The sequence below is a fragment of the Sturnira hondurensis genome, unplaced genomic scaffold (genome assembly GCF_014824575.4).
Source record: "Sturnira hondurensis isolate 20B ecotype Veracruz unplaced genomic scaffold, ASM1482457v3 Scaffold0001813, whole genome shotgun sequence".
NCBI classification, from domain to species: Eukaryota; Metazoa; Chordata; class Mammalia; order Chiroptera; family Phyllostomidae; genus Sturnira; species Sturnira hondurensis.
In genome coordinates, this window is record NW_028074444.1 from 693,341 (window position 1) to 719,712 (window position 26,372).

Consider the following 26,372-nt stretch of genomic DNA (forward strand, 5'->3'; position numbering starts at 1 on the left):
CTCTCACATCAATGTTTCTCTCTCTTTCTCTGTCCCTTCCTCTCTCTCTAAAATTAATAAAAAACATATCCTTGCATGGTGATAAAAAAAGATCTAGTAAATGTAAAAACTAACCTAAACAGAAGGCTGATCCATGGTGTTCTGGAGATGGCTGAAGAATGAGGGAGAAATCACAAGGGAGCACAGGAAACTTTTGGAAATTTCTCCAACATCTTGGTGGTGCTGATGCTTTCACAGGTGTCAAAATCATCAATCAGATTGTTTACTTTAAATATGTAATTCCAATTCCATGTATATCAATTATAGCTCAATAAAACTGTATTAAAAATAATAACACAACTGCCACTTTCTCCCTCATTCTCTTCCCATCTCTATCTCCAACGGGTGGCTGGGAGCCAAGGCATGTTTTTTATTTGCTTCATTGGTATTTTCATCTGGATGCAGGTGGGAGTGAGTTAACAATGGGTGGCCATACGCCATCATTTTCAGCTTCTTTGCATTCCTCATATAGATTGTAGCCACACCTTGTTATTTTTGAAAATAGAGATGAAGTTTTCAGCAGGAAGAGGGCTATTGTATTCACAGTCTACCTTCCTTTTTCCAGATCTCTTCTGTTAAACATCTAGGGATTGGGGGTGTCCCCAAATACAAGTCCGGCAGCCCAAGGTCCCAAACTTGAAGATAGAACTCTCCCATTCTTGCAGCATTGTCTCTTCCAAAGAGGGGAGGGAATATTGCTTTCTTATAGAGGTACATCACTCACAGAGAGTGCTCAATGAAAGATGACTTGGTTTACTAAAATGTGCATGGGTCAAGCTAACAGGAAGAAGGGGTGGTTAACCTACTGTTTTCACTTCTACTCAGTTTACAGAGACAACTTCACAGTGACACATGCTGGTCTGTGCTTGGGGAGTTGATGTAGAGCTATATTTATCAAGGCACCTTGGCCTCTGCCTTCTCCAGGCATTAGATGACAATGACAATCCCACACACCTTTGATGACTTCCCATTGGTGCTCATTCTCTCACCTAAAACATCAAACAAGTACAGGATCAGGCTCTTAGGGGAAAAACAACTAGCTAGCTATCTAAATACCAGCAATTTGTAGGCTTTGCCTAGGCCTGACCTTACTCCCAGCTGCTCTGGGGGGACCTGGTGTGGCCTAATTCCATCGCTGCCCACAGCACATCCTTTTCTGAGGCTAATAGACTTCAACATTGTTAATGACAACAAGAATCAGCAGGTGCCTCATGGAAACTGCCTTTTTCATTTCCTATACTGTCACTACTGATAGAAGTCATTGCTATCTCCATAACTTAGGTTTGAGCAGTGCTTTGTTTTGTTTGGGATCCCCCAGAAGCAACACCTGAGAGAAAGGGCAAGTAGTGTGTCTAAGAGATGAGCCCAGGAAGCTGGAAGGAGAAGAGGAAAGCAGGCAAAGAAGGGAAAGGGCCATAGGTTTATGTTATCAAGTCAGAGACTACTATGGGAAGTGAGTGTTTAGTCCCAGGAGGAACACTGGGCACCAGCTTGTCAGCATTATTAGTGCGGAAACCCAACTGACCTCTGGACTAGTATGTCACCGAAAGAAATACATTAAGTTTTATATCTTTTGTGTTCATGCTTCTTATGAAGTTCTTATGAAAAGGGAGTACAGACAAAGTTTAAACAAAGTGTAAAATGACATCTGTTCTTTTTTTTCAGTAACACATTTCCTTGTTGCTTCTTAAACTCACTGCATACAATCCTGGGCCTTAAACTGATGCCTCTATCCCATCCTCTAATTAATCTTCTGTGTTTTAGGGGAGGAATACAGACAGAGAGACACTCTTTATGTTACTGAAGGGCTTCATCACCATTCTTTTCTTTATGAATCATAAAATTCTGAGCCAAGGGTGGCAAAAGAAAGATGTTCTCAGAAGATGAGCAAGAAATGAGAGAATCACAGAAACCACTAAAATGTTGTAAAATTAGGTCAATAAAGACAAGTTAAAGTAACTGAGATAATCAACTTTGGAAAAGACAGAGGAACTATTAAATAATAACCTTCAAGTCCTGAAAGAGATATTTTTTGAGAGCAGGGAATATTAAGCAGGTATGTTAAGAGCAGGGAAGTCACCTGCTCTTAATACTGGGAAGGAAAAAGTAAACATAAAATAAGACTTAGAGGACACATTCAAGGAAGAATTCTAACACTGAAGGTTGTGAAAAATACAAATATGACATATAGAAGATGATTATGGGATTCATCCTTTTGTAGGCTTTAGAACTAAAATAGATTCTTCTTTATTGAATGGATAGTTCTCATGACCTCTGAGGCTATCCCCCAGCCTCAAAGATGAATGCCTGTTAGAATATGGCTGGAAGACAATCAGTGAAGAGGCTGCACAAATAGTATAACTCTCTTCTGATTTGTATACAGGAAAGTAAGACTAAGAAATAAAATTATAGTTTTTCAATTCAGGGTGGTGGACCAAGCATTTTTGTTTACTTCTTTTCTTTCTTCTTCTGCCCCTTGAAGGGGCAGGCAAAATACAAAAATAAATCACAACAGAAGTGGAAAACTGAGAAGGGTCACCTGTGGAAGAAGGAATGATTTCTGGTGGGAATGAAACAAATAATACCGATTGAAAGTGAAACACTACAGAGCTGAGAAAGTGAAAGAAAGATATCTGAAAATGAATTTCCCTAGAAGAATTGCCATAATAATATCAAGAATAGAGGCTGTGTAAGTTTCAGCACTAGGTATTTACTCACAATAAATGGAAACATGTGCACAGAAAGCCTTGTATAAGAATGTTAATATGGTCTTAATCATAATATCCAAAGTGATGGAAACCCAAATGTCCATCAATAGGGGAAGGGAAAAATGAATTGTGGTACAGTCATACAATGGAATACCACTAAGCAATAAAAAAGAGAAATCTACTTATACAGACAACAACATAAAATGATTTTCAAGAACATTATGTTGAACAAATGAGGACAGACACACCAAAAAAATGCATACAGTATGATTCCATCTATATGAAGATGTGGAACAGGCAAAAGTCATCTATGGTAATAGGAATCAGATATTGGCAATCTCTGAGAGGAGTGAATTGCCTAGAGGTACACTAGAAGATTATCTGGAATTATGAGCATGTTATATATCCTAATTTTGATGGTGGCTATATGGGGATATACAATTGTCAAAAATGGAGCTGAACCTTTAAGATTTATTCATTTTATTGTATGTAGTATAGTTATTTATCATTAAGAAAACTTTTTAAAAATTCAAGGAGGAAGAGAAAAAGGGAGAGATAATAAGAAGCAGTAGAAGAAGAAAGAGGAGGGGGAAGATGACAAGGGGAGGAAGATAAGAGAGAAGAGAAGAGGAGGAGGAGAAGAGAGGAGAGGAAAGGAGAGAAGGAGAAGGGAGGGGAGGGGAGGGGAGGGGAGGGCAGGGGAGGGGAGAGGAGGGGAGGGGAGGGGAGGGAAGCTCTAGAAGCTGGGAGAAAAGAGTGAGGGCAAGAAACTAATGATTAAAAAGTGAGAGTTCTGGTGTTGCAAAAGATGGAAGACAAAGCATGATATAAAACATATTAGAAAACCACAAAAAGATTAAAAATGATGAAAAATGAAGAGACATCAGAGATAGAGTTTAAAATTCTAATATTAGTTTTAAACTCCAATAGGAATTTCAAAGTGAGAGTATAGGGATATTGGAAATAAAGAAATTACTAAAGAAAATTTCTCAAGCTAAAGACAAACTTGCGCTTTCGGATTAAAAGGGTCCACCAAGTGCTTAATAGGACTGACAACTAAAGCTCTAAATCTAAACACAGCCTGATGAAATTTCTGAACATTATAAATAAAGAGAAAATCTGAAAAACTTCTAGTTTTTAAAAATTTGCCTGTAAAGAAATAGCATCAAACTTCCCAATGAAACTTGAGATGGTGCAATAAAATTGTATTATAGCTGAAAATTCTGAGGGGAAACAATATCAAACACAGCCAACTACCAAATTAGCATTTAGTTGTGAGAAACAAATTAATAGATGATAAAAAATTAGGATCTTATAGAGTTTACCCTTTGATAAAACCTTTCTAAAAAACTTTTTGACTGTATTCCAACAAAATAAAAGGTGAAAATATGAGATTCAAGAAGCAGCAGAAACATAAAGAAATAAGTAAATCTTATAGTTAAATCTAAATAATTATTGGAAGCATAGTAAAACTGCTAAGACATTATTCCTAAGATAACTATACTGAAAAAGAAAGAACAAAAGTGAGAATGAATAAAGGAAGAAATACAAAAAATGAATAATATAACACTAAATATTTAGGTAATGTGATTAAAACTTGAGAGACATGAGAGATAAAAAGCATGTCAGAATATTGTATTTTTGTGGGGGGAGGTTAGGTTACAGATACTTTAAAATGTAAGTGCAAATCTGTTAAAATATTAACTATAAAAGAGATAGAACAATTTCAAAACTTGAGGGAAAACGGCCCACGCTGGTGTGGCTTAGTGAGTTGGGAGTCATTCTGCAAACTGAAAGGTCACGAGTTCAATTCCCAGTCAGGGCACATGCCTGGGTTACATGTTTGTTTTCCAGTTGGTGTGTGTGAAAGAGGCAATAGATCAATGTTTTTCTCCTTTCCCTTCCCCTCTCTCTTGGATCAATAAAAGAAAGAAATTTTAAAAAGTACTTGAGGGGGAAAATGAACAAAATAAACAATATTTAAATGTTTATAAAATGTTTAAATGCCAAGATCTAATAGATCACTCAGCATGTAGTTAGTGATTTAATCCTTGCAACAACACTAGGAAATAGTTATTATATGTCTATTCTACAGATGAGAAAATTTAGACATAGGCTAACTGTCTTGCCAAAGGTCACACAGGTAACTTGAGGGTGTGAGGCAATACAGAAATTAGAAAATTGAGAACACTAAATAAAATGAAAAAATATTTTCAAATCTATCAGTAATCACAATAATAAAAATGAGTTAAGGAGGAGAGAAAATGGTGGCTAGGTAAGAGAGAGCAGATTCCACTTCCCCCTACACACGGGAGAGAAACCTGGCCGATCTATGGAGGAACAGGGCAGACAGCCAACAGTACCACAGCATATATGAAAATAGGAGATCAAGAATTGTAGTGGACATTGAAAAACCAGATGGTAAGGAGAGTGCTTCAGGACAATATGGGCCCAGAGATCAGTGAGGGGACTAGGGAGGCTGCAGCCCCAGGCCTGGTGCCTGCTGGGCTGGCCAAGGGGCTCTTGGGAGAGAGCTGGGTTGGTGCTCCCTCTCTGGCCAAGCAGGGTTTGAGCAGCACTGGGAGACACCCGGTTGCTTGAAGTCACAGAGAGGGGAGTAAGGACTGAGTGGTAAACACACGGGGGCTGTGAGCACCCATGCATAGTCCTGGGAATAGTGTATGCCCGAGCCCATGTGACCAGAGGAGGCCTGTCCGGGTGCACACCTGCAACCCGGGGAGAGAGAGCTTTGTGGAACACTTGAGGACCACACCCCTGGACCAGGAGAGAGTGTGAGCACATCAGGAGACCCAGAGCCCAAATCTGTAAACCCGCCCCTCAATCTGCTGAAGCCAGCAAGAACAGAAAAACCTGTTTGGCCAGTTTGAAACCAGCGAGGGTTTTGTTTTGTTTTGTTTTGTTTGTGTTTTTGGTTTTTGTTTGATTTTTTTAAGTATTTTTTTATTTAAAAATTTTTATTATTTTTTATCTCTCAATTCTCTTTCTTTCTTTCTTGTTTTATTCCTTCTTCCTTTCTTTCCAATTTGATCTCTTCTACCTTCCTTAGTCTGCTTTTTTTTTTGAAATACCCACAAATGAGACAAAAAAACTGGAAAAGACCAGAGTTGGACCCAAAGAGGGGGCATCCCAACAGCTGAAACAGGGAGATAAATTTCATTTTGCTATTACAAATAACCTGCAAGATATTGCATATTTGTCTTATTATTTTTACATTATTCTTACATCTTTTATTTGAGTAATATTTTTGTATTCCTCGTCTTTCTGTTTAGTCTTCTTTACTTGTCTGGTTATATTGTATCGTATGACAGGTTTCCCTTGTTCTCTCATTCATAGTGTATTGCTAATTTACTGTCCTTCACTTCATCCGTTTTCCATTAGTTCACTGCTGAAGGTCTGATACTCCCTATTCTTGGTACCTACATCTCACAGATTCTGTGATTGTTGCTCTAATGTTACTGTAAATAATCGCTGTTCCATACTATTATAAACACTACATGACACCCCTCCCAGATCCTAGACCCCTTCACAGTTTCCTGAACTCTATTACTGTAGTGGTTAACTATATTGTCTCATACACTACACCTATTTACTATCCTTTACTCTCACTTTACCTCAGAATCTGACCTCCCATCACTTCACCACTTTCTACATCCAAGTCACAAGCCTTCCCTCCCCAACAAGAGTCTTATCTCATTTCCATCCTTTCTAAAAAGTGGCTAGTTGGGTGGAAGATCATGGTTAACACTATACATAGCCAAAGGATCTCCTATCTCTTCTTTACTGGCTGCTACTGTAAATAGCACAGAATACTCTCTTGCTGTCTTAAACCATTTTGCCTTCCCCTCCAACTGATCACAAAAAAGAGCAGGTGGAAGCGGTGAACACCAGGATACCCGAAGGAAACTGCACCACTGAATCTCACAGGTATCCTACCACAGAAGCTCACACTATAAACTCAGGGAGTAAAAACAGATCAATTTTAAGAAGTAGAGGCTAACAAGAAAAGTCTCACAAACAATGGGAAGACAATGAAACAATTCCCAAATAAAAAGGAAGGAGGAAGCCTGAGAAAGAATACTAAATGAAATAGAGGCAACTCAACTATCAGATATTGAGTTCAAAGCAATGGTTATCAGGAAGCTCCATGAGCTCACAGCAAATTACCAGAAACTACAGGGAAACTACAATAAACTCGCTGCAAACTGTATCAACATGAAAAAGGAAATAGGAACTATCAACTAGGGCCAAGGGGAAATGAAGAATACAATATCTGACTGAAGAACACAGTAAAAGGAATCAAAATCAGAATCATTGAAGCAGAAGATTGGATCAGTGAGCTGGAGGACAAAGTAGAAAAAAGAAACACCCAGAAAGAGCAAGAAAAGGAAAAGAGGATAGAAAGAATGAAGAGGGATTAAGAGAAATACAAGACAATATGAAACGTCATAATATGTGAACAATAGGAATACCAGAGGGAGAAGAAGAAGAGAAAGAGATAGAAAAACTATTTGAAAAAGTAATGATGGAAAACTTCCCTAATTTGATGAGTGAAAAAGTCACACAAATACAGGAAACACAGAGAGTCCCAATCAAGAGGAACCCAAAGAGGCCCACTTCAAGACACATCATCATTAAAATGGCAAAATTCCAAGACAAGGAGAGAATCTGTTTTTAAAAATATATTTTATTGATTATGCCATTACAGTTGTTCTATTCCCCCACTAATTCCCCTCCACCGTGCACACCCCTCTCCCACCATTCCCCCTTTTAGTTTATGACCATGTGTCTCAAGTTCTTTAGATTCTATATTTCCCCTACTATTCTTGCTCTCCCCCTATCTATTTTCTACCTACTGTCTATGCTACTTATTTTCTGTAACTTCTCCCCCCTTCTCGTCCTCCCACTCCCCTGTTGATAACCCTCCATGTGATCTTCATTTCTATGTTTCTGCTCCTGATCTAGCTGTCCTCTTAGTTTGCTTTTGTTTTAAGTGTGGTTGTTAATAACTGAGAGTTTGCTGTTCTTTCACTGTTCATATTTTTTATCTTCTTTTTCTTAGATAAGTCCCTTTAGCATTTCATATAATAAGGGCTTGGTGATGATGAACTCCTTGAATCTGATCTTATCTGAGAAGCACTTTATCTGTCCTTCCATTCTAAATGAAAGCTTTGCTGGATAGAGCAATCTTGGTTGTAGGTCTTTGGATTTCATGATTTAGACTACTTCTTTCCAGCTCCTTCTTGCCTGTAAGGTCTCTTTTGAGAAGTCCACTGACAGTCTGATGGGTACTCCTTTGTAGGTGACTGTCCCCTTATCTCTTGCTGCTTCTAGGATTCTCTCCTTCATTTTAATTTTGGCTAATGTACTTACGATGTGCCTTGGTGTGTTCCTTCTTGGGTCCAACTTCTTTGGGACTCTCTGAGCTTCCTGGACTTCCTGGAAGTCTATTTCCTTTGCCAGACTGGGGAAGTTCTCCTTTATTATTTGTTCAGATAAGTTTTCCACTCCTGGCTGTTTCTTTTCCTTTTCTGGTACCCCTATAATTCGGATGTTGGAGCGTTTAAAGATGTCCTGGAGGTTCCTAATCCTCTCCTCATTTTTTTAAAATTCTTGTTCCTTTATTCTTTTCTGTTTGGTCATTTTTTTCTTCCTTCTGGTCCACTCCATTGATTGAGTCCCAGTTTTCTTTCCATCACTATTGGTTTCCTGTGCATTTCCCTTCATTTCAGTTAGTTTAGCCTTTATCTGTTCCTCTAATTTGTGACTAAAATCAACCAGTTCTGTGAGCATCCTGATCACCAGTATTTTGAACTGTGCATCTGAGAGGTTGGCTATTTCCTGGTCACTTAGAGTTATCAGCTCTGGGGCTTTGAGTTCTTGAGTCATATTTTGGACTGTTCGTGCCTGTTATGTATGAGGAGCAGACCCCTAGGTGTTCACCAGGGCGGGGCAACTCAGTTGCTGAGTTGTGATGCTGTATGTGGGGGTGGGGTCAGAGAGGGGCAATGGCAGTTCCCTCTGCTGCTTCCTGTCACTGGGGCCTGTGCAGTCTGTCTCACTGCTTGCTCCTTTGCTTGTTTATCTGTGCGCAAATGTGTGACCACGGTCAGCCTTCTGCCTTGCACCCTCACTGGGTCCACCTGTTGCTACCCCACACCTGGGATCCTCGCCATGGCTGCCTGTGTGCCTGGGTTGGGGGATCTTTCCTGCCCGACCCTCCTCTGCTGCTGACTCCACCCCTCTTACCGGTCTGGCTGAATGGTTCGTTATTGTCAGACTTCCGTATAGTTCAATTTTCTGTGTTTTGGCTGTGTATTTGTTTACTAAAACTTTGTTGTCTTTAAATTTGGTTGTGGGAGAAGGCACAGTGTTTCCACCTACACCCCCATCTTGGTGGAAGTCCTCAAAGAGAGAATATTAAAGGCAGCAAGGGAGAAACAGGAAGGAACATAAAAGGGAGCCCCAATAAGGTTAGCAACTGACATCTCAATGGAAACACTCCAAGCCAGAAGATAATGGCAAGAAGTAATGAGAATCGGAGGACTACAATCAAGGCTACTTTACCCAGCAAGGCTCTCAATCAAGATAGAAGGCCAAATAAGGAGCTTTCCAGACAAAAGAAGTCCAAAAGGATACACCTCTATGAAACCAGCTCTGCGAGAAATGCTAAAGGGACTGCTTTAAGGGAAGGAAGGAAAAGAGAGAGAAAGAGAGAGAGAGAGAGAAACACAGGTATGAAAATGAGAATGAATAAGAACCTATCAATAATAACCTTAAATGTAAATGGATTAAATGCTCCAGTCAAAAGACAGAATAGCTGAATGGATAAGAAAGCATGACCCACGCAAATGCTTCCTACAAGAGACCCACCTCAGGACAAAAGACCTATACAGATTGAAAGTAAAGGACTGGAAACAAATTTTCCAAGTAAATAGACAGAAAAAAAGCTGGGGTAGCAATACTCATATCAGACAAAATAGACTTCAAAAAAAGGGCCATAAAGAGAGACCTAGAAGGTCACTTCATAATACTCAAGGGAAGAATCCACCAAGAAGACATAAACATTGTAAATATATATGTATCCAACATAGGAGCACCTAAATACATAGAGAAAATCTTAGAGGACCTCAAGAAAGATATTGACAGCAACACAATTATAGTAGGGGATTTTAACACCCCACTGTCAAACAAGGACAAATCTTCCAAACAAAATATCAACAAAGATATTGCAGCATTGAGCAAAACCCTAGATGACATGGTCTTAACTGATATATATAGAGGCCTTCATCCCAAAGAAGCTAAATAAACATTCTTTTCAAATGCACATGAAACATTTTCAAAGACAGACCCCATTATAGTACACAAATCAAGCCTCAACAAATTCAAGAAAATTAAAATCATACCAAGCATTTTCTCTGACCACAAGGGATTGAAGCTGGAAACCAAGGGAAAAAACCCAAAACACACAAAACCATGGAGATTGAATAGTGTGGTATTAAACAATGACTGGGTCAAGAATGAAATTAGGGAAGAAATCAAAAAGTTTCTGGAAACAAATGAAAATGAACTCATAACAACCCAAAACTTATGGGACATGGTGAAGGCAGTCCTGAGAGGGAAGTTCATAATGATACAGACCTATCCAAAAAAGATAGAAACATTTCAAACAAATAACCTAACCCTATACCTACAAGACTTCGAGGAACAAGAACAAAGACAGCCTGGAGCAAGTAGAAGGAAGGAAACAACCAAGATCAGAATTAGATGACATAAAGACTAAAAGCACAATTCTAAGGATCAATGAATCCACGAACTGGTTCTTTGAAAAGATAAACAAAACAGACAAGCTTTTAAGTAGGCTCATCAAGAAAAAAAGAGAGAGGGCCCAAATAAACACAATCAGAAATGAAAGAAGAGAGATTACAACTGACACCACAGAAATACAAAGGAGTGTGAGAAATTACTATGAAGAACTAACTGTATGCCAAGAAATTTGAAAACCTAGGTAAAATGGTCAAATATCTAGAAAAATATATTCTTCTAAAACTCAATGAAGAAGCAGAAAGCCTGAACAGACCAATAACAGCAGATGAAATTGAAGCAGTAATCAAAAACTCCCTACAAACAAAAGCCCTGGACCAGATGGTTTCACAGGAGAATTCTACAAAACATTTAAGGAAGAGCTAACCCCTATCTTTCACAGACTATTTCAAAAAATTCAAAATGATGGAAGACTCCCAAACTCTTTTTATGAATCCAAAATCATCCTAATCCCCAAACCAGATAATAGAACAAAGAAAGAAAACTTCAGGCCAATATTGTTGATGAACATAGACACTAAAATCCTCAACAAAATATTGGCAAACTGCATCCAACAATACATCAAAAAGATCATACACCATGAGCAAGTGGGATTCATCCCAGGGATGCAAGGATAATTCAACATTCACAAATCAGTAAATGTAATACACCATATAAACAAAAGCGAAGACAAAAATCACATGATCATATCAATAGATGTGAAAAAAGCATTTGATAAGGTACACTACCCAATTATAATAAAAACACTCAGCAAAGTGGGAATAGAGGGAGCATTTCTCAACATAATAAAGGTTATATATGAGAGACCTACAGCCAACATCATACTCAACAGACAAAAACTAAAATATTTTCCACTAGGATCAGAAATAAGACAAGGTTGTCCACTTTTATCACATCTGTTCAATATAGTATTGGAAGTTTTAGCCACAGTGATCAGACAAGAAAGGGAAATAAAAGGTATCCAAATCAGAAAGGAGGAAACAAAACTGTTGTTGTTTGCAGATGACTTGATAGTGTACATGGAAAATCCTATAGACTCTATCCAAAAACTGCTCGACCTAATAAATGCATTTGGCAAAACAGCAGGGCACAAAGTTAAGATCTATAAATCAAAGGCATTTTTGTAATGAAACAGCAGAAGCAGAAATCAAGAAAAAAATCCCATTCGATATAGCAAAAAGAAAAATAAAATACCTAGGAATAAACCTAACCAAGGAGGTAAAAGACCTGTATGCAGAAAACTACACAACACTGAAGAAAGAAATCAAGGAAGACACAAACTAATGGAAACATGTACTGTGTTTGTGGATTGGAAGAATTAACATCATCAGAATGTCCATACTACCCAAAGCAACTTATAGATTCAATGCAATACCTAGTAAAGTACCAATGGCATATTTCACAGACATAGAACAAACACTTCAAAAATTTATATGGAACCATAAAAGACCCCGAAGAGCAGCTGCAGTTTTGAGAAAGAAGAACAAAGCAGGAGGGATCACAATACCTGATATCAAACTGTATTACAAGGCCACTGTAATCAAGCAGCCTGATACTGACATAAAAACAGACACATGGACCAGACAGCCCAGAATTAAACCCAAGTCTCTACAGTCAATTAATATTCAACAAATAGGCAGTAACATAAAATGAATTAAAGATAGCCTCTTCAACAAATGGTGTTGGGAGAACCGGACAGCTACATGCAAAAAAAAAAGAAACTTGGGCACCAACTTACACCATACACAAAAAGAAATTCAAGGTGGATAAAAGACTTAAATATAAGTCATGACACCATTAAATCCTAGAGGAGAACATAGGCAGGAAAATCTCAGATATTCCATACTGCAATATTTTCACTGATATGTCCCCTAGAGCAAGGGATATAAAGGAAAGAATAAACAAATGGGATCTCATCAAAATTAAAAGTTTCTGCATTGCTAAAGAAAACAGTATCAAAATAAAAAGAGAACCAACTGTATGGGAAAACATAGTTGCCAGTGTTACCTCAGACAAGGGTTTAATCTCCAAAATAGACAAAGAACTCACACGACTCCATTCTAAGAAGACAAGAAACCCAATTAAAAAGTGGGTGAAGGACTTGAACAGACACTTCTCCAAGGAGGACATACAGAGGATCTAGAGACACATGAAAACCACAATGAGATACCACTTCACATGGGTCAGAATGGCCATCATAAACAAAGCAACAAATATCAAATGTTGAAGAGGTTGTGGGGAAAAGGGGACCCTAGTTCACTGTTGGTGGGATTGCAGACTGGTACAACCACTATGGAAGACAATATGGAATTTTCTTGGAAAACCAAAAATTAACATGCCTTTTGACCCAGCAATTCCACTTCTAGGATTATATCCTAAGAACTCCGAAACACCAATCCAAAAGAACCTATGCACCCCAATGTTCACAGAAGCAAAATTTACAATAGCCAAGTGCTGGAAGCAACCTAGGTGCCCCAGTAAATGAATGGATCAACAAAATATGGTACATTTACACAATGGAATTCTATGCAGCAGAAAGAAAGAAGTAGTTCCTACCCTTTGCAACAGCATAGATGGAACTGGAAAGTGTTATGCTAAGCAAAATAAGCCAGGCAGTGAAAGACAAATATCACATGATCTCACCTTTAACAGTAACTGAAACAACAAAACAATCAAACAAGTGAAATACAACCAAAGACACTGAAATAGAGAACAGGCTGACAGTGACCACAGGGGAAAAGAGAGGGAATTTCAGGGGAAAAGGGGAAGGGAATTTCAGGGAAAACAAGAACAAGTATAAAAGACACATGGACACAATCTAGGGGGTGGGGTGGAAATGGAGGGAGAGAGGAGGGCTGAGTGGGTGGGCTGGGATGGGAGTAAAAGACAGAAAAGTGTACTTGAACAACAATTAAAATAAAAATGCATAAAATGGGGATAAATTTATTGATGTTATATGGAAAAAGAAAATATAATGAAGTAAAATATGCCATATTAATATCAGAAAGAAAAATACTCCAGACAAAGTAAATAAAAATATAAATAAAGATGTCAGCTTTAGAGAATTCAAGCCATCATTAAGGCATAGTAGATATTCTTTACTTTCTTGCATATCCAAAATAAGGACAACCACCAATTTAAAACCAAAAATGAAACAACCAGAACTCACTGAAAATTGAATTGTATCAAAGTCCTACAACTGTGTAGTTAAAGAAGAAACAGTCATCCAGACTGGTAGGAGGGGAAGAGATGAGCAGCCAGGGAAGAGAGGACATGAGGAAAGGTTGTGGCTGGCAGACCAGGTGGGCAAGGCTGTGCCTGGAAGACTGGGTTGTCCCACATTTACATGCAGATAAACTGGAAGGAAAAACTGGGGAGCAAGACACACTGTGCAACCCAGGTTTCCAGTGTGGGGAAATAAAACCTCAAAACCTCTGGCTGTAAAGCCCTGTGGAGGTTGCGGTGGTGGGAGTAACTAACAGCCTCTCAAGAGAGTCTGTCAGAGGGACCCACAGGATCCTAGAATATACACAAATGCACCCACCCAGGAGTCAGCACCAGAAGGGCCCAAATTACTTGTGGGTAGAGGGAGAAGTGGCTGAAAGTGGGGCAAGGGTTGAGCAAGCAGCATTGTTCCCTCTTTGAACCCTTTCCCACATGCAGCACCAGAACACAGCAAAGTGAATTGCCCCAGCGAATACCCAAGGTTTTGCCCTTTATGATGTAACATGTGTGCCGAGGCAAAAAAAAAATATGGCCGAAATGAAAGAACAGATCAAAGCTCCAGAAAAAGAACTACGTGATGAGGAGACAGCAAACCTATGAGATGCAGAGTTCAAAACACTGATGTTCAGAAGGCTCACAGAAATGGTTGAGTATGGTCACAAAATAGAAGGAAAAGTGAAGGCTATGCAAGGTGAAATAAAGAAAAATATACAGGGTACCAACAGTGAAGGGAAGGAAAGTGGGATCCAAATCAACAATTTGGAGCAGAAAGAAGAAATAAACATTCAACCAGAACAGAATGAAGAAACAAGAATTCAAAAAAGTAAGGAGAGGTTTAGGAACCCCCAGGACATCTTTAAACGTTCCAACATCCAAATTATAGGGGTACCAGAAGGGGAAGAGGAAGAGCAACAAGTGGAAAAGTTGTTTGAACAAATAATAAAGGAGAACTTCCCCAATCTGGCAAAGGAAACAGACTTTCAGGAAGTCCATGAAGCTCAGAGAGTCCCAAAGAAGTTGGACCCAAGGAGCAACACACCAAGGCAGGTCATAATTACATTACCCAAGATTAAAGATAAGGAGAGAATCCTAAAGCTGCAAGAGAAAAACAGATGGTTGCCTACAAAGGAGTTCCCATTAGATTGTCAGTGGATTTCTCAAAAGAGACCTTGCAGGCAAGAAGGGTCTGGAAAGAAGTGTTCAAAGTCATGAAAGGCAAGGACTTACAACCAAGATGACTCTATCCAGCAAAGCTTTCATTTAGAATGGAAGGGCAGATAAAGTGGTTTCCAGATGAGGTGAAGTTAAAGGAGCTCTTCATCACCAATTATATGACATTTCAATTATATGACATCACCAATTAATGACATCAATTATATGACAATTATATTACATTATATGAAATGTTGAAGGAACTTATCTAAGAAAAAGAAGATAAAAAATATGAGCAGTAAAATGACAACAAACTCACAACTATCAACAACTGAACCTTAAAAACCCCAAACCAAAAACAAACTAAGCGAACAACTAGAACAGGAACAGAATCACAGAAATTGAGATCACTTGGAAGATTATCAGCAGGGAAGGGGAGGAGGAGAATGGAGAAAAATGTGCAGGAAATAAGTAGCATAAATGGTAGGTGCAAAATAGACAGGGGGAGGTTAAGAATAGTTCAGAAAATGTAGGAACCAGAGAACTTATGTGTACAATCCATGGACATGAACTAATAGGAGGAGGGTGGTATCTGGGTGGGAGAGGGTGTGCAGGGTGGAGGGGAATAAAGGGGGAAATGGGACAACTGTAATAGCATAATCAATAAAGTAGATCTAAAAATAAAATTCTATACTGAAAAAAATGAAAAGGTTTTTAACTCATGTCATGAAACTATAATGGTAGCACTAGTGAATGGATACTACTAGCTTTCATGTACTCACCAAGAAAGAACTGTAAGCATGTAAATACAGATTTGCTAGATTCAAGAACTAACAAATTGGAGAATATAACAGAAAGTAAAACCTTATTCATAAGAATAATCAAACTTGGAAAATAGCTTGGAAAAGAAATGTGAAAAATGAAAAGAACTATAAAATTTTACTCAAGAAACAAATAGATGTCTAGGTCAGATCCCGAGGGAAGTATTAAAAATAGAAAATCAATAGGTTGAATGAAGAAGAGGGTTGAATTAGTGATTTGGAAGACAAGGTAGCAGAAAACAACCAATCAAAGCAGCAAAATGAAAAAAGAATTAAAAAGATTAGAATGGTTTAAGGGACCTTGTATCACCTTATATAAATCATAAAGAAAATGGTAAAACAATGAAATTATTTCGGTGTGTTAAATCACTATTATAACACTATTAATTAAAAGTAATTAAAAATAATTTCTTTTTTATCTTAAAAAATTCTAACTTAACTAAAAATATATGAAGCAATTTCCATTAAAATGTCAACAACTTTTGGAATAATTCTAAAGAAGACACTTTATGAAAATTTTTTAGAAAGATTTATAAAATTTATTTTATTGATTATGCTATTATAGTTGTCCCATTTCCCCCCTCATTCCCCTCCACCCTGCACACCCTCTCTCACCCACATCCCCCCTTTAGTTCATGTCCATGTGTCATAAGTTCTTTAGCTTCTACACTTCCCATACTATTCTTACCCTCCCCCTGTCTATTTTCTACCTACCATCTATGCTACTTATTCTCTGCACCTTTCCCCCCCACTCTCCTCCTCCCACTCCCCTGTTGATAACCCTCCATGTGATTACCATTTCTGTGGTTCTGTTTGCTTAGTTTGTTTTTGTTTTAGGTGTGGTTAATAACTGTGAGTTTGCTGTCATTTTACTGGACATATTTTTTATCTTCTTTTTCTTAGATAAGTGCATTTAACATTTCATATAATAAGTGTTTGGTGATGATGAACTCCTTGAACTTGACCTTATCTGAGAAGCACTTTATCTGCCCTTCCATTCTAAATGAAAGCTTTGCTGGATAGAGCAATCTTGGATGTAGGCCCTGGCCTTTCATGACTTGGAATACTTCTCTAAAGCCCCTTCTTGCCTGTAAGGTCTCTTTTGAGAAATCTGCTGACAGTCTGATGGGAACTCCTTTGTAGGTGACTGTCTCCTTATCTCTTGCTGCTTCTATAACTCTCTCCTTCATTTTAATGTTGGCTAATATAATTATGATGCACCTTGGTGTGTTCCTCCTTGGGTCCATCTTCTTTGGGACTCTCTGAGCTTCCTTGACTTCCTGGAAGTCTATTTCTTTTGCCAGATTGGGGAAGTTCTCCTTTCTTATTTGTTTAAACAACTTTTCCACTTGTTGCTCTTCCTCTTCCCCTTCTGGTACCCCTATAATTCAGATGTTGGAATGCTTAAAGATGTCCTGGAGGTTCCTAAGCCTCTCCTTACTTTTTTGAATTCTTGTTTCTTCATTCTTTTCTGTTTGTTTGTTTCTTCCTTCTGTTCCACTCCATTGATTCAAGTCCCAGTTTTCTTTCCATCACTATTGGTTCACTGTGCATTTTTCTTCATTTCACTTAGCGTTGCCTTCATTTTTATGTGTAATTTGTGACAAAATTCAACCAATTCTGTAAGCATCCTGATCATCAGTTCTTTGAACTGTGCATCTGATAGGTTGGCTATCTCTTTGCCGTTTAGTTGTACTTGCTCTGTACTTTGATCTGTTGTCCCATTTGGGCCATTTTTTTTGTCTTGGCACACCTGTTACATATTAGGGGCAGAGCCTTAGGTGTTCACCTGGGTGGGGCAACCCAGTCACTGGATTGTGATGCTGTATGTCGGGGTGGGGTCCAAGAGGGAACAATGGCACTTGCTCTTCTCTCTGCTGGATTTCAGTTCCTTTCACCTCTTCCCCCAAGCAAACTGGGCCCTTCTGGCGCTGATTCCTGAGTGGGTGGGCTTGGACCCTGGGTGGATTCTAGGACCCTGTGGATCTCTCCAATGAACACTCTTGTGAGTCTGAGATTTTCTCCTGGCACCTCACCTCCCACAGGTTTTTTCAATAGGTGTTTTGAGGCTTTATTTCCCCATGCTGGGACCCTGGGTTGCATGGTCTGTCTTGCTCCCCAGTTTTGCCCAGTCTATCTGTGTGCTAATGTGGGACCACCTGGTCAGCCACCTGCCTTGAGCACCATGCCCCACTTTGCAATCGTCACCTCGCTGGGTCTGCCCATTGTCACCTTATGCCTGGGGTCCTCCTGCTGCCATCTTGAACACCCAGGGTTTGTCAGATGCTGCCTTGCATGCCCAGTGCCACCACTTTTTTTTGCCTTGACCCCTTTCTGCCTGGCCACCTGACTCTGCCCCTCCTACCGGTCTGGATGAATGTGTCTATATTAACTCCTTGGTTGTCAGACTAACATACAGTTCAATTTTCTGTCAGTTCTGGTTGTTATTTTTTTTCTAAATTATTGTCATCCTTATTTTGGTTGGGTGGGGAGGCACAGTGTGTCTACCTATATTTCCATCTTGGCTGGAAGTCCTCTGGGTTCTTTTGACACGTCCTCATCATTCTTTGATCATTTCCTTGCTTTCTGGAAAAAGATGTTCCAGACACTGTTGGAAACTGCCCTGCCTGGTTTCAGAAGCTGTAACCTCCCATGGCTAAGGCTGAGCGAGAGACCTTGGGCAGATTTTTTTAGATGAAAGGAAATTTACTATAATAAAACATTCTATGAAACTACATTAAATGAAGGTAGTGTAATGTTGATATATGAATAGACAATAATGAAAGTCAAGAAACAGATTTAAGTATATGTGAAAAGTTTAGTATATGATAAAAGTGTTATTTTGTATCTGTGAATGTACAATGAAGTATTTAACAAATATGATAGGACAAGACAAAAACTAAAATTACAGCTTTTTCTTAAACCTTAAACCCACAAATAACTTCAAAGTATATCATAGTCTTAAACAAACAAGAACAATGAGTAAAATTAAAGGTGTTAGAACAAAATATACTTAAAAATTTTGACATCTTTGTTTGATGAAAACTTTTAAAATAGGGCAAGAAAACCAAGAGTCATAAGGAAAATGATTCACAGTTGATTATATTTAAAATGGAAAGTTTCTGCATGGTCAAAAGCAGCATGAATAGTGTTAAAAAAGAGTGTGATATGGGTCCAAACACTTACAAAGTATAGGAGACCAAAGGTCAATATAGTAGATAATTTGTAAAGATGGCCATAGTAATTCCTCCAACCCCTGTGCAGGTGCTTCTTTGCAATGTCACTTTGCTGTTCCTGCCATCAGGAGGAGACTATTTCATCTCCCCCAGAATCTGAGCTGACCTAGTGATTTGATTGGCCAATAAAATGTGGGTGAAGTGATTTTGTACAAGTTCTTCAAGAGGCCTCACAACTCCTGCTGTTAGTCACGTACTGCTGTGAGTTCACCATGTAAAGACATGTGGCTAGGCCCTGGCTGGGTAGCTCAGTTGGGTGGAACATTCTTCTAAACACTGGGTTTGATCCCCTGGGTCAGGGCACATACAGGATTCAATCAATGAACATATAAATAAGTGGAGCAACAAATCAATGTTTTTTTCTCTCTTTTTCTCTCCCCTTCCTAGTTCTCTCTAAAATTAATAAATAAAAAATAAAAAAAATATGAAGACATGAAGATTAAGGGCCATAATGAGAGACAGCCAAGGTGACAGCCAAGACCAAACAGAGGTCATCTTGGGCCATCTAGTTCATGTCAAGTCAACAGAAGGCTGTAACCATATGAGCAGTCCTAAGGCAAGATCAACAGAACCATCCAGGCTAGTCCAGAGAAGCTGCTAATGCACAAACTCATGAGCAAATAAAGTGGTGGTTGTTTTATGTCACTAAATTTGGGGGTGGTTTGTTATGCAGAAATAGCTATGTGGGACAGTTATCCATAATTTATAAAGAATTTCAGGGATAAGAGCAAACAGCCTGTTTGGAAAATTGGCAGGCAAGTCACGAAACAAGAAACACAATGGCTGTTGACTTGAGGAGTCAGAGCTGGAGGAGTCTTGTTGATGGACTGGAATGAGAACTCAGGCTCCACAGTCAGCCTGCCTGGGCCTGAATCCTGGCTCTGTCCCACTACTGCTGTGTGGCCAAGTGCATATTACCCAGATGGTTCCAGGCCTCAATTTCCTCATCTGGAAAATGGGTATATAAATACTACTTAGCCTAGAGGGGCATTGTAAAGAACCTTACTTTTACTAAGTACAAGTAAATGTTTCTTCTGCTTCTGTTGCTATAAATAACTAAGACATACCACAGATGTACTCAGAGAAGCAGTGAGTACAAGAAGCCAAGTTGGTTTACTGAATGCAACTAAAGTGATAAAAAGGGTAAAGGGTGCTTAAGATGCTAGTTAGGGCATAGAAAACAAAGGCATTTAGTTACATTTCACAGTTTGGTTTGTTTTAATGTTACTGCAAAAATAACCAATTTGATGTTTTATAATACTTGTTTATAAATACTTGTTTTATAAATACTTGCTTAAATACTGTCTTAATGAGTTCTAGCTTCACTATTTAAAATCTATAGAAATTCATCGTTCTAAATCTGACTGAGATTTAGTAGAGAGAAGCACTTATTTGAATTTCAAGTAAAATAGGTATTATTACCACTACTACCTATGGGTTATATATTTTGAGATGTTCTGTCTTTCAAGTTGTTTTTAATGTATGATTATTTTCTTGCTATTATAAAGACATATGAAAGAACTAATCTGCCTATCTGATCAACATGAGACAAACTTATTTCAATGGGATAAGATTTCACTCAAAAGTGAATAAAGTTGGTGTCTCTGTGCATCTTATGCAGCTGTTGCAAACAACTATATAATTTCTTATTAGATATTTTAAAATACTTAAAATAGCTTAAAGAACAACATCATTATTTTCATGACATAACTGATTGAGATGGTGTGCTCAAGGCATTTTACTGCCACCCCATAACAGCACACCTCCAGTACAGAGACAGTCAGAGAATCAGAAACCTATCCCATAGCGCGCTGAAACTACCATAAAAAATCACATTAGGCCATGTATATATGGGTGTGTGTATGTGTGAATGTATATACAATGTATTAATGTATGTGCACATATATGTATGTTCATATTTTACACAATAAAATTGTTGAGATGTGTTTGAAAATGTAAATTGTTAAAAGGCTTTCTCTTGTAGTCAACATGATGACTTTTCCAAGAACTTGGAATACAAATAGTCTTAAAAAATTTTAACATTATAAAATAACAAAAACAAATTAAGCAGCTTCTAGCTGTGCAACCTTAGGCAAGTTAGTTAACCTCACTTTTCCCCCCAAGTGTAACAGTGATAACAATAGTACCTAATTTTTGTGGCATTTTTGCAAGGATTTAAAAAGTTAATATATTTAAAATGTTAAGAACAGTGTCTGACATACAGAGGCAATTTGCAAATCTTAGCTGTTATTATTGTTACTCTTACTACTATTTTATTGGGTGGCCTTGATATGTCAAAGTCACCAGATCTTAAATATAAAAGTGTATCTCTTTTTAAATGATCCCAAAATACACTACAATTTGGGCACATAAACTTACCAGTTCATATTTCTGACTCCAACCTCAAATTTTAGAATGTATTAAGAAGAGATAATTTTAAAGAGTAGTGTAAGGGTTAATTTTTCAGTTGCAAAGAATGACTTTAGCAGCTTAAGGTAACAGAGCTAATACATTTTAATGAAGTTTAAGATAGGTTAAAATATCCAGTAAAGAGAAAGAATATAGCATCCATACTTTCATTTTCAGATACACCTGCTAGTAGCAAATTTGCTTTCTGGAGCCTGAAAACAGGCTAATAAATGTCTTTTGCAGACCTCCTCACTTGCTGGAACATACATTCTCCATCTGAATCCTAATACCTTTAGGGAATCAGAGAGCCAATGAAATAACTTTAGTCAGGAAGACTATAAAACTTTTATAATAACAAATTACAAAAGAGAGTAAAATTATGAACTAAACTGTTAAACTCATCATTCTGCCTGGATATGTGCATTCAGTGGACAGAATAACCAAATGCTTCTATAAGAAGAACTAAAGCAGGTGGGTCAGTAGCTCTTTGGGACCCAGGTTATTCCTAGGGGAAGTACTCTTTCTAAATCCTGTATTTCTTTTGCTCTCCTGGGGCAGTTCTTCAGCCAAAAGCCCTTTGGAGAATGTAATCCACTTCCCCTTCGCAGTTCCCACTTCCACCAGCTGCTTCTCTCATTACCTTACTGTTCAGGCAGAAAAGGCTGGCCCTAGGTTCTTCTAATGATAGCAAGCACCTCATAAAGAAATCTGCCAAATTTACTTTTCCACAGAACATCACTGTTACAGCTTTTTCATGAGTCCATGAGGAAAGAAAGCATCATGTATAAAATATGACTTCCAGAAATCTTGAAGATATTAAGTATTATTCCTTCATGACTGGTGGGTGTACCAGGCTACAGAATGGCAGTATCTTCAGTTTTCCCAAAGGAATCACTTCACTCTGTCCCTGTACCTGTTTGCCCAGAGAAGAAGGCAAGAGAACCTCACAACGTTAGGACATTTTCAGAAGTGTCCTAAATTTAAGAAAAACTTCAGCTCTGGGGTGCATACCTTTCCATTCTCGGTTTTGCATTTGTGTGCAACGGTCGCCTTGCTTTAGTCTGTAACACCCTGGCAGAGATAAAACTTGGTGTAATTAATTACGAGCTCGGAATGTGTGAACTTTGGCAAGTTACCTCATTATTTTTTTGCATCTGTAAAGGGGATATTAATTATATAGTACCTCATTAAATCAGTTAAATTTTGTACAACACTTAAAACAGTAGCATGGTAAGGACTGTTTTAAGTGTTGAAGTGAACTCTCCCTTTAAAAGTAAAGTTTTTCTGCAACAAATTACACAAATAGGTAAAAAAAGGAACAATGACTGTAAAGTCCTTTAGAAACAATAAACATAAATTTATCTGGACACTGCAGAGCACAGAGCTTTAGAGGAACTAATTCTAGAGGGAAACTTTAGGAGCCAGAGAATTCCCGCTGCTTCCTGAGAAAATCCCCGGAGACTTTTACCCAGGCCCCAGGTTGGCAGCTGTCACTCCCTTAGACCCAGGGAAAAGCGCTTTCCAAGGTAGCGGCAGGAAATCCTTACCTGGGCAAACCTTTACTCGGAAATCGGAACTCAACTTTTGTTTGATGCCCACTCCCCATTTGCGACCATACCCCCCCCCCCCTCCACACACACACACATCCCCGGAGCTCTTAGCAGAAATCGGTCTTTAGAACCGCATTTCCATTCCCAAGGCGACCTTCACCAGGTCGTGGCAGAACGGGGCAGAACGTGGGAGAACGTGGGGCAGAAGTCTTTGCTTTGAGGTTAGAAGTCCCAAGTAACCGCGGGCCAAAGCACGGCAGGTGCCTTGACTCCTCGCCCTCCTCTTGGTCAAGACCGCACTCGGGAGCCTCTGGAAAGGCCCACAAGAGATATAGTGGGACCGCGTGCGAGGAGAGGATGTTTGGCTACTCTCCTTGCTCTCTGAAGGGGCAGACTCACCCGGGCTCTTGCTCCCAAACCCAGTTTGGGGATAATATCCTACAAAATCTCCTTCCGAAACTCCTGCCCCCTCCGCTCCCAGAGTAATATTACTCGGCCTCCAAAGGGCAACCAAAGCCTGGCAGCACCCCAAAGCAAACACATACATACTCCACACTTCCTCTGTCCATTGCATGCCTCGCACCCCCACATATCTGACCTGTGGCAGACCTGGAGGAGCGCGTCCGACAGATGTCGGAGCCAAGTCCAGCCTTCCAACGTGTATCCCCGCTCCGCCTAAGAAGGGTTGCCCTGGCAAAACTGCTGCCAAAATTGTTCTCGAGTGGGGCGGGGTCCCATGTCCTGGCATCCGTCAAATGCTAGCTCTGCGCCCAGCCACCCGAGTACCCGCGCGCCCCTCTCCGGCAACGCACTCACCTGCAGCTGGGTCCCGCTGGCGTTGCCAGCGGCCGCGTCCGGCCCGTCCGCGGCTCCGGTGCCGCGCAACACCGTTATGTGGAGAGTGAGCAGTAGCAGCCCCAGCAGCAGCAGTAGCTCGGCCGCCAGGCGAACCATCCTCTTGAGACGCGCGGCTTTAGGACCCGGCGCGGCGGGCGGTGGCGGCGGTGGCGGCGCCGGGAGAGGAGGAGTCGGAGCTCGGGAGCCGGGCAGCGCGGCTCCCGCCTCGGCCCCCGCCGGGGCCCCGCTCCCCGGGCCCGCGGGGCTGGCGCTGGGAGCCGCAGGGCGCACCGGGCCGGGGGAGCAGGAGCCGCCGCCGCCTCCGCCGCCGCCACCGCACCACGGCGGAGCCACGGCGGGGCCGGGGGCGTCCAAGCCGGCTGCGGAGCAAACCCGGGCGCTTCCCTGCAGCGGCGGGGACAGGGGGCTGCCCGGGGCCCAGGCCGGGCAGGGGACCACCCTGCGGGCAGGGGGCAGCGGAGGCGGCGGCGGGGCGGGCGCAGCCGAGCCCCCGAGCGCACATGGGCGCCCCAGATGTGGCCGCGGCGCCGCAGCTGGAACAGGAGCGGCCGCCAGAGGAGCGCCGGGAGGAGGAGGAGGAAGAGAAGGAGGAGGAGGAGAAGGAGGAGGAGGGCTTCAGTGGCGGCTCGGAGTTACCTCCACACTTGGCTCCCCCGCCCTGAGCCACTCACCGGACGAGCCACCTCCCCTCCTCCCTGGGCTACTTCGGGACGCTGGACTAGACGCCCAGCAGCCAAGTGCCAGGGTGAGCTGGCTCCAGATGGGGGCCACAAGTACACAGGGATTGTCACTTTTTGGAGGTGACTTGGGCACCCCTCTGGGGTCCGTGTCCGCCTGCCTGGATGTGCCAAGTGCGCGCTACCGCTGCTGAAGTCACTGCGGCCTGAGAAGGGAAGGCAGGCCCTTGTGCGCACTGAGGCTCGGAGCTGTGGGCGGGTGGGTATGCCTAAGAGAGTTTAGAAACTTTTATTGACAAGGTGAAGTTGGAGTTGTGATAGAGAAGGGAGGGGGCGCAGGGCAAGCCAGGTGTCTGTCTGCGACTGTGCACCCCGGTCTGCAGCTGGCGTGCGTGTGTAAGAGCGGGATAAAGAGGCGTTCCAAAAGGATCTTGACTCTTGCTCCAGGGCGGTGAGCTGCCTGCCTCCTGAGCACCGCTGCTCACGCACCCGTGTCGCCTTGTAGAGCCTAGAAGGGAGGCGAGTCCGATTCGTTGGGCGTGGGTCTGGTCCAGCGCGCAGGTGTCCCGGCGGTTAGCTGCTGGGGCCCGGTGCTCCGCGCCCCGGCGCGCGGAACGCAGATGGGGCACCAGGGATAAAAATCAGCTCTGGCAGTCGCGGGTCTGAGGGTTCATCCCGGAGGCGCTGCTCCCGGAGGGGACCTGTGGGCTGCAGACGCACAGCCGCTGTCCCTGGGCCACCGCCTCATGACCGTTCTGCAGCCTCCGGCTCCCGCGCGCCACTCATGCCTTGCAGAGGTTGGCTGGCAAGAGAAAGGGCTTGGGTCTGGCAGAGGGCGAGGGTTCCTTTCCTCCGAAGCAGAAGCAACTGGGTCCGACGGTGGGCTCAGATCACTCCAGTGGCAGCGCACGTTTGCCTCCCTCTGGATCTTGCTGCAGCTCCCGCCCTCCAGAAATGGCTCGGAGTGGCGGGCTCTCTGTACGCCTGGGACCTTTTATACAGAGCTTGCCCCCGCCTAGCTCCCGGTTTCCTCCTCCGCTCCTCCCCTGGGCCCGCCCAGCCCTTCCCACCCCGCTAGCGGAGCCCTCAGTTCTGGCGTTCCCACACAAGCATTTCGCAAATTTCCAAGCCCTTCTCGCATCCAATGCCCCTGAGATGGACTCTCCTGATTCTCCCTTGGTGACTGATATTAAATAAACAAACAAACCTCTCTCTCCGCGCCGTTTCTGGCCTCCTCCTTCCTGTGCTACAAACTAAGGAAGGCTTCTTAAATCCACTACCTTCCAACTTTACATCGTTAAGCTCAAGGCACCTCAGCTAGGTCTTATCCAAATTAAGACAAGACACACTTTTATCATCCCCAAAGTTCCACAGGTCACGGTGGCATTTTGCAGAACTTAAATAGCGGTGGTTAAGGTACGGGGTGGTGGTTGAGTTTATTTGGGTACGGAGAAGGAAGCTCTAGTTGCAGCTTTAAAGATGCCCTCAGCATCTTTAAAATTCTAACCAGCTGTAGAGTCTTATTAATAAGTTGGCAGCTGTTTATAAAGCACGCGATATCTTTCCCTTTGCAGTGTTTGTTTTTTGGTGGAAGGATGTTCGGAGGGAGTGCTTGCTTTGGATTTTCGGGCAGTCAGTACTGTCAGGCATCTTTATTGCGATCTCCGGCTCTAAAATGCCAATAATTGTCAGCTGGAGCGCTGGTGGGGAATTTGAAACAATAGTCCGTGGTTCAGATGGGAGATCAAAGAGAGGATCCCAGCAGCTTTCAGATCCCACGGGGATCCTCCAGTGTGTTTTCTAACTAGAAGCACTTTGGGGTGGGGGGAGCAGAAGAGCCAGCACACGGGTGGAA

The 26,372-nt window shown here is 41.3% G+C and overlaps 1 protein-coding gene across 1 annotated transcript in view; it reads right to left on the reverse strand.

Moving 5' to 3' along the window:
- Positions 1 to 23,942, reverse strand: part of ISM1 (isthmin 1) — a 91,755-nt gene extending 67,813 nt beyond the window's left edge. The window contains exon 1 of the mRNA XM_037031355.1: positions 23,799 to 23,942. Coding sequence (XP_036887250.1) covers positions 23,799 to 23,936 — 138 coding nt within the window. The 5' untranslated portion in view covers positions 23,937 to 23,942. The remainder of the gene's footprint in view (positions 1 to 23,798) is intronic.
- Positions 23,943 to 26,372: the final 2,430 nt, after the last annotated feature.